This window comes from Tetrao urogallus, assembly GCF_951394365.1.
Source record: "Tetrao urogallus genome assembly, chromosome: 25".
Classification (NCBI taxonomy): Eukaryota; Metazoa; Chordata; class Aves; order Galliformes; family Phasianidae; genus Tetrao; species Tetrao urogallus.
In genome coordinates this window covers 3,057,925-3,072,391 of record NC_136838.1, presented here as the reverse complement: position 1 = coordinate 3,072,391, position 14,467 = coordinate 3,057,925, and the positions used below count along the sequence as shown (strand labels likewise).

The 14,467-nt window shown below is 57.8% G+C and overlaps 1 protein-coding gene across 1 annotated transcript; it reads left to right on the top strand.

Annotated features, from left to right (window-relative positions):
- Positions 1–3,636: 3,636 nt before the first annotated feature.
- Positions 3,637–4,877, top strand: C2CD4C (C2 calcium dependent domain containing 4C; the record flags this gene model as incomplete). Its single annotated transcript, XM_079546581.1, is given in 2 exon segments — positions 3,637–4,669; positions 4,672–4,877. Coding segments are annotated over 2 exon segments (1,239 nt in total).
- Positions 4,878–14,467: the final 9,590 nt, after the last annotated feature.

Sequence of the window (14,467 nt, the reverse complement as noted above, 5' to 3'; positions counted from 1 at the left end):
TAGCAGCAGGGCCAGGCTGCCAGGGGGTCTGTTCCCCATGGCAATGGGTGCTCAGCCCCAGCAGGCTCTGGTGCAAAGCAAGGGCTGCCTATGATGCAGTAGCAGCAAGCTCCAGGCAGGCTTTGAGATCACTTCCAGCACTGACACCTGGGGGGTCCCCATTAGGCACCTTTTGCTTGCTGTGCCAATGCTGGGCCTGGAGGAACAGGATCATTGGTGTGGTCCCTCTGGGAAGGGTCAGCACTCCGTAGGGCAAGGCTTGTGTGGATGACTCAATGAATATCATCATTGCCAAATAAAGCCCAGTAATGAATGTGTAATTTTCCATTGATAGTCAAATACCTACAGGGATGTAGCTCTTCTATCTCAGCTGCTATTTTTTGTCATGTAGTAATGTGTCTGCAAAGATAATTGCACCATTCCCTCAATAGCAGAGGCAGGAAAAGGCAGAGAGAGCCCCTGCTTTCTTCACTGTTGGAAAACCAGCCTGTGCCTCACACCAGCTGCTGCCTGAGATGCTGCGAGCCTGGTGGGGCTGGCACGTCATGTTTGAGGGGGTTTAAGCTCTTTGCATCTCGTGTCCATGCTGATTGCTGCACCAGAAGCAGAGCAGCCCCCTCCTCCCCCTTCACCCCAAGCCTCCCAGCCCCAGCATGCAGTCAGGGCTTTGTGGTGTGGGGAGATGAGCTGAGAGCTGCGCAGCTCTTGAAAACAGAAAACAATTAAATCTGAGCCCTTTACCGAGTTAACTACGGACATGAATAATGCAATCAGAGCGTCAGTTCCCCAGGAGTGCTCGGATCCGAAATTGAATTTCTGCCGGGCGGTGGGGAAGGAAGGTTCGCTGCCGTGCGCTTCTGCTCCGGTGTGAGGGAAGGGGGGGGGGGAAGGTGGGTTCTGCTTCCCATCCTCCAGCAGGTGGTAGCACGCTGCCGGCTCCGCATCCCCAGCTCTGCCATGTCCCAACCCTGCCGCCGTCCCCAGCTCCTCCGTGGCCCCAGCCGAAGCTGCCGCGTTGCGCCCATGCATTGCCGGATGCTGCGCCCTCCAGCCTGGCACTAAAACCGACCCTTATTCATCTCTGTCGCCTGTATCACGCTGCCTGGGAAAGGCACGGAGCCCTGAGAGCTGTTATCCCAACCCCACGATGATGCAGGGGGGAGACAGGAAGGGCAAAGCGTCTCTTCCAGCTCTGCAGCGCTGTGTGACGGTCTGCAGCCCGTTTTGGAAACACTGGAAACCTCTTTTTCTCCCAACCCTGCAAGCATTCGTTCCCTGCCCGTCTCTATCTGTGGTCTGGCACCTCCCTCTGCATGCAGTGTCTGTGGCAACGCAGCGCTGGGGGTGAGAGCTGGTCCTGAGCCCAGCAGAGCTGGCTGGCAGTGAGGGCAGCCCGGGCACTGCCTGCATCCCCGATGCGTGACCCTGCACCGAGATCCCAGCTGCTTTCCCTTTGCTGCAAACCGGGAGATCCGTGAGCTCTCTGTGGTTTTGCCCATCGCTGCAGCCCCGCTTTTACCCCAGCACGGCAGAACTGCTCCCCTTTTTTCTTTTTTTTTTGCTGCAGGGACTGCTGGTCCCAAGCGGAGCATGCGGGCAGGGCTGGCCCCGCTCCAGCTTTCTTTGTTATCTCCGGGGAACTCAACCATTTCTGCTCCTTGTTTACCTCCCGTTGCACATGGGTGGAGGAAAGGTAAACAGCAGCCTTTTGTTCACCAGCTCTTTTTCCTTGAGCTTCTTCCTCTTCTCCCTGTCTCCATCCACTTTCTCCCCACCCCCCCACCCCGGGTGGAACCAGCACTGCAGTGCTGAGCCCCAAGAACATCCACAGTGCTGCCATTCCCCCTCCCCAATGCTGCCTCAGCCCAGACCCCTCCCTTGGAGGACCCTTCATGCTCCATTTGCTGGGCCCAGTTGCTTCTCCCAGATCTGTCCCTGCAGTGGGCAATAGACTGCTGTTCTGAGCAACCAATTCCCAGGTGAAAACCTGCAGTTTGTCAGAGCTCCCCAACTGGGCAAGAGTGAAAATCAAAGTGTTTGCCCTGCCAGGGAGCACTCACATGGCAGAGGGGCACATCGGGGAAGCCAGGCCGTGTAGAGAAAGTGCAGGGCAAAAAGCTTTCTGAGAGGGAACTGTTGCCCTCCCAGATCCTGAGCACCTTCTCCCTCACTACGTTTACCAGAGCTGCATGCTGGCCCTTGGTCTGTCCTTCTCTTTTATCAGCTCACAGTGTGGATGCAGAGGGAGCTGAAAACTCCCACCCTTTTCATGGTGCTTGGCTGCCACGATCCTCATGCAGTGAGCTCACCAAGCCAGGCTTTCACTTCTGATGATTATACCCAGCCCTGTGCTGCTGCTGTGGGCTGTTTACAGGGGAGAACGGAGCCCTCCTTCCTCCTAGCAGCATCCCTGGGGCAGGAGAAACCACTGCTGGCCCCAACCATGCCCCCTCCTGCTTGGAGCAGCTCTGTCCCCAAGGCTGTCGGCCGATGTGGCACCTGTCTGGAGCTCATCCTCCTGCTCTGAGGATCTCCTGCCCTCCCCCTACGGGCTGCAGCGATGCTCGCTGGGTTCTGCTGATGATTTTGCCCCTGTTGTCCCCAGCACCACCTGGGCCATATCCTACCCAGGTGCTAGAGAAACGTGTGACAAGTGGCATTGCCTTCCTCCACTCCTTCCAGCCACGATATTAAACCACTTAATGCACTCAGCGAGTCCTTGAGCTCTGAGCCGCCTTAGAGTGCTGTTGGCTTTGTTCAACGCTTTGATGAGCTCGAGAGCTCGGAGGGGGGGAAAGCATCGGTCTGACAGCAGGCTCCACTCCGTGCTCTTGCGGTTCTCCGGGAGGGAGGGAACCAGGGGCACCACGGGGCTGCCGTGTCCGGTCCCACTCCACTCACGGTCCCGCTTATGGCTACACGGCAGAGTGTCCCGGGACCGGGGGGCATCACGTCCCGGGTCATGAGGGGCAGAGTTAGGTTCCGACCCGACTCGTCCCGGTGCTCAAGGCTTCCCCGCGGCTCCCGGCAGCATCACTCGGGGTGCCCGGTGCGGTGCTGGAAATGTAGGGGCGCAGCGCTCGGAGGATTACGGCGGCGGCGCGGCGGGGAGCGGCGGGGCCGTATAAAAGCGCGTCCGCTCCCGCCCGGGTCTGCGGCGGCGGCTCCGGTCCAGGTGCGGCAGCGGCTCCAGCAGCGGAAACGGCAGCTGCCCGGTGGGCGGCCCGGCCCGGCTCGGCACAGCTCTCCGTGCGTCACGGCCGCCCCGTCCCATCGCTTCCAGCTCTCGGGTCCGGTAGCTCCGCCGTGCGCCGCGGGGTCCCGGGGCGGCGGGTTCCGGTGACCGTCGGTACAGGCTGTTCCTTCCCGATCCCCGTCTCGAAGCTGGGGTGTTTCGGTCGCGACGTCCCGCGGCTCGGTCCCATCCTTCCCCGTCCGTTATCCCCGGCGCCGGAGGGTCCCGGTACCCCGCAGCGCGGTCGAGTCCTTCTTCCCCTCCCCTTGGTGTCGGTCTCCCTCGGCGCGCCCCTTCCCTTCCGCATCCCCGTTCCCGTCACCCGCGATGCTTGCGGCTCCCGGTTCCCGGTGACAGCGTTTCCGATCGTTATCTCTTCCAGCCCTGCACCCGGCAGCAACATGTGGCTCCTGGAGCGGCTGCGCGGCATGGCGGAGAGCAGCAGCGCACGGGGTTCGGGGCCGGACGATTCCCCGCGGGGCTCCCGCTATAGCAACGTCCTCACCCCCGATAAGATCCCCGACTTCTTCATCCCGCCCAAGCTGAGCGCTGCACCCGCTGAACCCGAGGGTACCGAACCCACCGCGCCTCCCGTCCTGGGTCCGTCTGTCTCGGAGCAGGACCTGACGGACCGCAAGACCCCACGCAGCCCCCGGCCTCCCAGCCGACCCCGTGCGAAGGCATCCGGCCGTCACATCATCCAGATCGAGAGCGCCGAGGACTGGACAGCCGAGGGCGGCTTCGGCACCAACGTGGACCCGCAGGCGCAGACAGCCATGTCTCTGCCCTATGTCCCCAAAGCGCAGACCTCCTACGGTTTCGCCACGCTGGTGGAGAGTCCCCACACCCGACGTAAGGAATCGCTCTTCCATAGCGAACACAGCAGCCTCTGCCCCTCGCCGGCCACCTCGCCCAGTGGCCAGCGCAGGGCAAAGCTCAACGGCGAGAGCAGAGCTCAGGCTCCTGCCGACCTGGGGGCGGCCCTCATGCACCCCGGGCGCTATTTCAGCGGCGGTGAAAGCGACACGTGCTCTTCAGCCGAGTCCTCACCCTTCGGCTCACCCCTCCTCTCCCGCTCCGTCTCTCTGCTGAAGATCTTCAGCCAGGAGAGCCAATCCAAGGTCATCAAGCTGAAGCACTCGGTGGCTCGCAACAGCTCGCTTTCAACCGATGACAGCTCAGCCGACACCAGTCCCAGCGCCCAGCGTCGCTCCAGGAGCGCTCCGGCCGGGGGACAACCGACAGCGGGCGCGGAGCTGCCGCAGGGTCGGCCCCGTGAGCACAGCCTGCGGCTCAGCCGGGGCGGCCGCCTCCGTCTGACTGCTGATTATGACCCTTCCAACGCCCGGCTTCGCGTTCAGCTCATCTGCGCTGAGGATCTCTACGACGCTCTGGTCGATGTGCGTGGCATCCACTGCTGCGTTTCTCTGTGCCTCAACCGGGGAAGCTACAGAAGCAGCGCAGCACCATCATCAAGAACAGCCGCAACCCTGTCTTCAATGAGGACTTCTTCTTCGATGGGCTGGGCCCCAGCCACGTCAGGAAGCTGTCCCTCAAGCTGAAGGTGGTCAACAAAGGCAGCAGCCTGAAGCGGGACACGCTGCTGGGGGAGAAGGAGCTCCCGCTCAGCGCCCTGCTGTAGGCTCAGCAGCCCTGCAGGGAGCGTGCCCGCGGGGCTGGGGCACGGGAGGGCTTGGGCCAGCCCTGGCCCCTCTGAACTAGGGCTTGGAAGGGCCCCCAGAGGAGGGCCAGGGCTGTGGCAGAGCTCAGGGATGCAGGGCCGGGTCCCCGGGAGCGGAGCTGCCAGATGCAGCCCTCCTGTGCCAGCCTCTCCCTTCTGTTCCAGCTCCCTGGCTGGGGCTGCGGCTCCTGGAGCACAGCAGGAGCCACCTGCCCTGTCCCTTTCAGATGGATGGATGTCACCTGCTGGGCTCTTCCCTTTCTGGTTTCCCGTGGTCTCCAGCTGGCCAGCACAAAGGTTGGAAGTGGGTAGAGCTCTGCAGCATGCTTATTGCCACCTCTCTCCAAGCCTTAGCTCCTGGAGTCAGATGATGGCATCGACCTTGGCTTTCATTTAAAAGTCAAGCTTTGTAGTCTTGGAAACTGCAGAGAAAATGCTGCAGAGGTGACCCAGGAACCTGGTTGGGGTCCCTGGGAGGTGGCCTCGTGGCTGACTCACATCTGTGGTCTTTCTGAGTCCCTTCCTGGAACCACATAGAGTGTGCAGTCAGCTCTACCCTCCTGTCCTGGTCCCCCAGATACTGACCCCTCTCCCCCATGAATAACAGCTGCAGGAACTTCAGAGGCGTTTGGATTTATCCAAACCCAGATGGATGCTGATAGGGGCTGGCACTGCTGCTGGGGGGGGGGGGGGGGGGGGGGGCACATGGCCATGGGGGTGAGCATGCATGCTGGGGTAACATCCCAGCAGACCCCAAGCAACAGGAGCAGCACCTGCTGCCTTCCCAAGTGCTCGTGGCTGTGTGCCTGCATGGCACTGGGGATGGGTGGCACCAGAGCAGGTGGCAGGCTGGGATCTGGGTTGCCCCCCCTCATTCTGCCCTCTCTGAGCACTCACAGGTGAGGAGCTTGAAAGCTTCTGCACCCCATCCCTCCCACCCACCCACAGGGAGATGCATGGCCCTGGGGTCACAAAGCCCCCACACCTGGTGGGACCCAGTCCCCATACAGGGCTGTGTTGGCACATTGAATCCCAGCACTGCCCAGAGACACCAGAATGGGGGAAATCCAGGCTGGGGTATCTGCAGGTGGCTGAAACAGCCGCTTTGTTGTTGTTTGGTGTGGTGTTACCTGCATGTTTTTGTGAAAAGGAGCAGAAATAGCATCGCTCCTCTCTGCCCCCTTCCAACACGTGTGGACACACGCACATGTGTCCCTCTGTGTCAACCTCTGTTGGTGGCGGTTGATGTTCCTTCCTTGTCCTTTGCAGCAGATGGCAGATTTCAGTGTTGGCTATTTATATCCGAGGCTGATCTTTCCCAGCGTGTTTTACTTCTGTCTGTAAATATGTTTCAGGTATACGAGGCATGGTTCTGGTGCTGTTTGCATGTCGGGGGGGGGGGGGGGGGGGTGGGTTGGGATGATCGTGGCTGTTTGTTGAGCTTGTGGTTGAAAACAAACCGTGCAGGACGTGAGGAACAGGCGCATCCCTTTGCCACAGGGGATTTCCCACCTGCTGCTCCCCATTGCTCTCTCCAGGAACAACCAAGGGCTGCCCATCCCTGTTCTTCCTCCATCCCCTGACATGGAGGTGGGGGGGGGGGTTCAGCACCAAGCAGAACTTGGGGACACCCAGCTGGTGGCCAGGAGATGGAGGAGGACCAGTGCAAAGGTTTCAGCGCTCACAAAGGGCTGGGGATGCCACAGCCCCTCCACGGTAGGGCTGTGCTGTGTTGTCTTTGTGTTTTGGGGGTGGGTTGGGAGGCTGAGAGCAGAGCTGGGGGGCTCTTTGGCTGCTCTTTGGCTCCGTGGGGGGAATTGAGGGCTAGGAGTTTGTGCCATCGCCTCCCTCACCTATCCCAGGTCTGCTGAGCTCTGGGATTTGCTGCTGTGATGGATGGGAGGCTGGATGCGGAGTCCTGGAGGGATCCTTCCTCCCTGTAGCCTTTTTCTAACGTTCCTGCTTTATGATATTTCTGTGGCTGGATTTAACAACGCGTTTTTGTTTTGGAGTTAATATATACATATATATTCATTAATGGAATGTTTGTTTACAGATGACTTCCCCTTTTTAGTGCAATAAAGTCTTTCTAAAACAGATGCAAATGGTACCCAGCTCCTGATGCTCCCTTGCTTTCTATTATCCCACGTGCTGCTGACCCCCTGTGATGGCAAGCAGTGGGGACAGCCTTCCCCCCCCCATTCCCCCCCAGCTGTTCCAGGCCAGCAGCTTATTTTTCTTTCTTCCTTTCTTTCCCCTGCTTTCCATCTCTCAACCCACTTCTAACAAGCAGCTGCTGAAGCAAAGAGGGAGGTTTGCCTGCAGCCTAAATGCCATTTTTCTAATTTCCACCATAGTAATAATTTGTCATTTTTAGTAGAAATAAAGAATAGGAACGCTAAACAGATCCGCCCTCCTTCCTCCCGGCCCCACAGGGCACAGAAAGCAGCGTGGTGAAAACTTGGCAGGTGCCAGGAAATTAAAATAGGTTTGTTTTTTTTTTTTCCTTTTAGAGGTGTAAAAGCCACAGCAGTTAGCAATAAAATGAGCCTGATTGAGTTAGTTTGAAATGGAGCGGATGGGGGTCAGCCTGCAAACACTAAAAATCCTTCAAGTGCTCAATATGCAAAGCATGGGAAACAGTCGGAGGGGCGGCTGGTGGGAGAAGATTTAGCTCTGAATTCCTAATTGAGTTGTTAGAGGAGAGATGTGCAGCTTCCAGAGCCTGGGGTTAAAACCCTGAGCTGAGGCTGGGCTGCAATGAGCCTCTGCACTGCAGGCTGTGGGATGGCCAGGGTGGGGGTCCAAGCAGGACCCAGTGATTACCTGGGGGTAATTGGGGTCCTGGTGGTTACCTCCCCCTGCAGATAGTTGGGTGCAGTTGGGGTTAGCCTCACAACACCCCCTGCTCTGACAAAGCTGCTGATTTACCGTTTGGGTTTTTTTTTTTTTAATAAAAAAAAAAGCTTCTTTCTGTTGCTTGGCAACATCTTGGCTGCCTGGTCCGGTTGCGGGGGCTGCAGGGCTCTGTGGGGCTGCCCCAGCTGCAGTCTGATCCCGAGCATCACTCCCAGGCTCTGAGCAGCCGGTGTGGGAGCAGTGCTGTGTTGGTGGGTGCAGGGCACGATGCACCCACCTTGCAGCTGTGTGTGAGTATCGGCCTCCCTCCGGCTTGCACACAGCTCCTCATCTTTATTGCAAGCATTTGTCTTCCGTGGCAGCATGTCTGTTTGAAAGCAGGGAGAGAGACTCCCACTGTTAACGGGAGGAAAATGGGAGTTAATTGAATCCCACAGTTCCTCATAGTCACATCAGGTGAAAGAGAAAAGCCAGAGGCAAACGTTTTGGCCCTGCTGCCTGCTGACTGTGGGGTCTGGGCACCTGAAGCCATGAGGACATCAGGCTGCGAGCGCCTCAAGCCACGGGGACACCAAGCCCTGGAGGAGCCCTACTGGCAATAGGGACAACCTGAAGCTCTTTTCCAGCCCTGTGGCGTTTGCAGGTTTGATGAGAGCCGGCACAGAAGCAGCAGCTTGCAAGCTTTCCCCAGGGCTGGCTGTGCTGCTGTCACTGCAGCCCCAGGGCTCAGGCTCAGGTTGTTTTGCTTTTCCACATGAGCTTTGCTCTCATGTTTTGAAGCTGACACGCTGACGTGGACCTGGAGCCATGGGATGGATCCTAACTCAGCCTTTCCCATCTCCTCTGGAGGAATTTGGCAGAGGAAATTAACACATCCCAAAGCCCAAGTGTGGCTTGGTTGCATCACACCCACAGCTGCAGGACTGGCGAAACCCCCAAAATCTGTGCTGGGAATGAGTGTGGTTATAGGGGTGGATGAGGGAAGGGGCTGAGGATGTACTGTGGTGTAAAGCTGCTCTCCCAGCCTTTCCCCTCTGCACCGGTTCATTTCCAGCTCCCTGCTGGAGTTTTCAATGCTGCCTCTGACAGGTTTGCAAAATGCCCAACGTATCAAGCAGGCCCAGGTGGGAGGGGAAACAAATGGCAAAAACAAAGCAGACAGGAGGACTCGTTCAACGCTGCTGGCCAACGTTTTAATATCAGTTCAGACAGGCTTCAATCGATACGGCAATTTGGGGCTGCTGGCTGAGCTCTGAGAGTTGTGTTACGGCTCTGGGTGTTGGGTACAGATTGGGGGGAGTCCTTGCTGGGTGCCTCAGGGGGATCAGACCCTGAGTTCTGGGTTTCTTGAAAGGCGGCGGCTCTGACCCACATGGAAGCATGATGAGGACGTGGGGCTGCATCCACCATCACAGCTGGATCTGCCCCCCAGCATGGGCAGTGTCTGGGGATTGCACTGGACACGCCACAAAGAGCATCAGCCTGGCTCCATCGCCATGGCAATGTAGATAATGGAGCCTGCTGGCAGGAGGGGAGGGCTGGGAGCCCTGGGCTGTGCTCACCCCATGGATGTGCCGCGGCCACGTTCAATAACAGCCCTCTCAGCCCCTCTCTGTGTGCTTGGGGCTGCCCAAAGCTGGTCTTGGAGCAGAGGCAGCCACAGTGCCACATCTCACCGTGCTGAAGCTCCTTGCTCCAGGACAAAGCCAGAGGTAGCGCAGGGCAACACGTAAATATACAGAAACACGTCTACTCAAACCCTCAAATCTCACTGCTGCCAGGTTATAATTAATTCCTATTTGCAGTTCAGTCCAATTTCCTTCACGCAGCCTCCCAATTCAATCCAATTGCCGTATGAGATTTCTGTAATCACTAATCTTATCATGTCCATCAGCGTGAAGTGAGAACGCTGCAATTAGCAGCACTGGGAGCAGGGCCGTGTGGAGCAGCAGGTGATGGGCTGCTCCATGAGTATTTACTTCACCTGTGCCAGGGAAAAGATGGTGCTTGGCCAGGGCTGTGCTGGGGCTGTCCCTTTTGCTATTTCCACCTTGGCTCTGGTTGCAGGAGCTCGTGCAGCAGTGAAATGATGAAATGATGCTGGCCTGGGAAACGGGCTCAGCTCCCCAGCATCAGGGCTGCTCCTGCCTCACTCCTCCCCATAGCTGTGCCTTCCCCTGCCAGCTCCCAAAGGGGAACCTGAGGTTCAGCGGAGATGCAGCAATGCAAGGAAGTGCTGAGATGTGTCTCACCTAACCCGGGTCTCTCCATACCCCCTTCTATCCCAGGACTCCCCCCACCCCCCATAGCCAGGAGCCAGCAGGGCTGCCCTCTAGAAATGCAACGCCTGGATGCCGACGCTGAGCCAAGAAACGTGACGTTGACGCCGGCGAAGTGTCCTTAAACAGAACCATCTGCGCCACTCTTTGTCACAACAGTAGGAGTTATAGATGAAGTGTCAGCCTGCGTGCTGGATTTCCTGGCTCTGCTCACCACCGCTCCCTTTCACAGCCCAACTCGAGCTCTGCTCGCTCCGTTCCCGAGCAGACGGAGGCTCAGTCTTCAGGGGCAGCAGGAAGCTGCTCGCATCCCGCCTGCCCTCCCACGGAGTGCTGCCAGCCTTTTGCCAGTTGTGCACAGAGAGAGAGGCTGCTCGTGCTGCTGTGGCACCCCAGGAGGGCTGAGCTGGGCTAAGATAGGAGCACGCCCACTCTGCTGTGAGCGTGGGGACACCCAGCTCCCCGTCCCCTCTGAGCTGGCCCCATCTCCAGGGTGCAGTTCGCGGGGGATCCCGCTCTGCACAGTGCCTGTTTTGTGGACAATCTGTTCTCCTCCCACCAATGCTGGCTGCCTGCCTGCTGCTTGCTCCTGGCAGAGGCGTCGTGCGATGGGATCAGAGCTGCTCCTGCAGGTGCCTCGGTGCCATGGGGTCCCTTTCTGAGCCTGTCTGGATTTGGGGAGCAGCCACTTGCTTTGGCACTGGGGCAGGAGATGCCCGTCGAGGTTGGTGGGGCTCACACAGGTCTGATTTTAGGGCACGTTGAGGAACAAACTAGGGTGCTTCAGAGTGGCTCACTGAGGCTTCTGGGGTTACCTACAAAGAAGCTCAGGTGCCCCAGGTTGCCCTGGAGGATCCAAGAGGGTGACAGGCTGACACTTCATGTATAACTCCTACTGTTGTGACAAAGAGTGGCACAGGTGGTTCTGTTTAAGGACACTTTACCAGCACCAACATCACATTTCTTGGCTCACTGTCGGCATCCAGATGCTGAGTTTCCAGAGGGCAGCCCTGCTGACCCCTGGCTGTCTGTTGGGGGGAGAGGGGGGAGTATTCCTGGAATAGAGGGGGTAGCAGGAGTACTGGGTATGGGGGACACATCTCAGCGCTTCCTTGCATTGCTGCATCTCTGCCGAGCCTCAGGTTCCTCTCTGGGAGCTGGTGGGGGAAGGCTCAGCTGGGGTGAGAAGCGAGGCAGGAGCAGACTTGATGCTGGGGAGCTGAGCCCATTTCCCAGGCCAGCAGCATTTCACTGCTGCACGAGGTCCCGCAGCCAGAGCTCAGCGGGAAGGCTCTAAGGCACACCGAGGAGCTCCGGGAACGCTCCGTGCTACCGCCGTGCAGCGGGTGCGCGCACTGCTGCCTTTACCTTTACAACAGGGCAGGGTTACGCGCACGGGGCGCGCGGCTCTCGCTACGTCCGTACGGGACCGAGGAGCCGGACAGCGCCACCTGCTGGTAGCATCGGAGAGCTGCAGGCGTCGGCGCCTCCCGCTCGTACGCATGCGCAACGCCACGTGGAGCGCTCGTCCCCGTGGGTACCGGCAGAGCGGAGAGGTTCCGCCGTGGGCAACGGGAATGAGGACGGCGTGGAGCGGAGAGTCAATCAGATACAGAGCAGAACGCGAAATGGCCGCCGGGAGAGCCATAGCGGTACGTTCTCGGGGCTCGGTGGGTAAAGGGGAGGTGAAGGATTGGGAAATCAATAGGGAAAAGCATTGGGAATTGCAAGGCGGTAGGAGAGCTGCTCAGCTTGGCAGGGGATGGGGATGTGGGCATGGTTTGGGGGGCACACTGCCTCTTTGCCCTACGTAGCATTGTAGTAGCGTGCATTTGTACTTCACAAGGTGGATTGGCTGCAGGTGGTTCTGGTAGAGGGACTGGTGAGGTTGGGGGGCTGTCAGCATTTGGCATCACAGCACTGTGAATGTGGAAGCAAAGAGCTATAGGACAGCTGGGCGGAGGGTATCAGGGGGTGAGGCCAGGCTGGAAGGCACAGCAGAGCAATTCCTGCTTCTACAAACAGCTCACAAGAAAGAAGGAATGCCTATGGGGTAAGGTGAGCCAAATTGAGGTGACAGAGGGGGGACAGGAGGGGGATGCTCACCAACTCATCACCACAGCATCATCCTGAGCAGAAGCACAGAATGAGGAGTCCAGCCACGGTTGCCTAGGGGGAAATGGGCGATACGAGGCCATGAGAGTGCCTGCATTTTAATTCACACCCAGTTGCTCTGAGCATTTGATAGAATACACAGCATAGCACATAGGGTACCTCAGAGCCAGTGGGGTGCACCAAGATGCCTCTAGGGCACACTGGGCAGCCTCTAAAGCACCCAGAGAACGCTGAGATAGGCTGGGGGTACACTAGGATGCCCTAAAGCCAGCCCTCAGAGCCCCCAAATCTCTCCTGAAGATGGGAGCAAACCAATGCCACCCACAGGAGGTGCCAGACACCATGCCCAGCCATAGAGGTCCCCCAAACCCCACAGCTCCACACTGATGGGGTTTCTGCAGAGGTTGAGGGGATGCAGGGTTCTGAGAAAATGTTATTTTTAAGTAGACCCCAAGGTTGGATGAGCTCAGGGCTCCCAGCTAAGCTCAGCCTCATTCTATAATGAATAACTCAGCATCCAGCAACCCCAGAGCAGGATTTATGGCACATTGCCTTCCTTAGAGCTCACATCCATCCTGCTGGGACAGGGCAGCCTGGTGCCAGGATAAGTGGGGGATCTGTTCCAGGAGGAGCTGCTGGAGCCTGGGCACACAGGAATTAAAGCTGAGCAGGAGAAATCAGAAGAGGATAGGCCTGTAAATGTAAAGTGCCATTTATTATTATTTCTCCATGATGAAAATATTTAGGTTTTTCAAAAGAAACAACCCAACAAAACATTTAATATGATTTTCCCTTCCAAAACCCAACACCAAAGTGAAACAAGCCACAAACAACCCTAACACTTCATGAATTGTCCATCTCCCCACTTTGCACCTAAGGGGCAAAAAACAACAGCAACTGCCTGGTGCATTTTGGTGCCAGCCCCCTGCCCCAGCAATGGGGAAGGGGCTGTGATGGGGGTTAACAAGGCAACACACTTCCTGAAGAGCGAATCCCAGGCCTGCCCCACCAGAGAAGCATCCAGTTTGGCAAATTGCAAAGGGAAAACCAAATAAATCCATAAAAGCAAGGAGGCTCACCCCCCCTCAGGAGGAGATGGGGCTGTAAGGCATAGTCAGCCCTGAGGGGATGGAGGTGAATGCATGGTGATGGCTCAGCCCTGACATCAAGGGAGCCCTCACCCTTCCTGAGGCAGGAGGGCATGCAGCAACCCAGGCATGGGGTAAAGAGTGTGGAAAGCAGCCTTTGGAGAACTACGAAGCCTTGGAACAGCATGAGAGGACTGAACCTCCCTTATCCCTCAAGCAAGGTCCAGGCCTGGCCCAGCCTCTCCATGGGGGCAACTGCCACCAAACCCACACTGCCAGACCCCAGGCCTTGGCTTGGGAAGGTGGGGGAGACAGCTGGAGGCCTGAGGGGCTTCTAGGACTGCTGTGCCTGAGGCACAGCAAACCCAGGGATGGATCCTGCCCAAGGCACAGCAAACTGCTGCCTGCAGTGCAAGGGGATGAATAGGGCGGATGTGGAGCACCTGCTCTCTGTGCACCCAGGTCTGCCTGCAGGAGGGTCAGCAGAGCCCACCAGCTGCCCTGCACACCTTTCCCATCTGATCCAGGAGCTCAGCCTGCACTCAGCAGACCAAGACGATTCATCAGAATGGGCTGTAAAGCAACCCAATGAAACAACAGCAGAAGTAAAGCCACATGTGCCTCCCTCTACCCACAGGCCAGCTGGTTCAGCACACAGCTCAGCTCTAAGCAATGCCACAGCTTTGTGGCACAGCACCTGCCGTGGTTGGAACATCCTCTGAGGTTTCTCCCCTTCTGGCAGCACTAAATTCTTCACTCCATGCTCCTGGTCCAGCTGAGGAGCCCAGAAGCAGGCAAAGCCCCGTTCCCACAGCCATATGCCCATCCCTTGCCACCATCTCACACACACATACACCAGTGCACACACTTTTTTTTTTAAACCCAAGTGAACATGTTTCCAAAAAAAAAAAAAAAGAAAAGAAAAAAAAAAAGAAAAAAAAAAATTAACATAAGCAGCACATTTCCCAATTGTCAAGAGCTCCAAGCTGGAGCAGAGACCCAGGACGCCCCCAGAACAACAGAAACCAAGCCCCCATTTGCTTGGGGTGGGGGGCAGCTGATTAACATTTCCAAGTGATGGTGCTCTGCCGGCGGGATGCGAGGTGAGAAGGGGCTGGGGAGAAGGAAGAAGGGCAGTTCTGTTGTGTACTGAAGGACAGGGAATGGTGACAGAGGCAGATGTACTGACGCCAGGCGGTCGGCTCGGCCA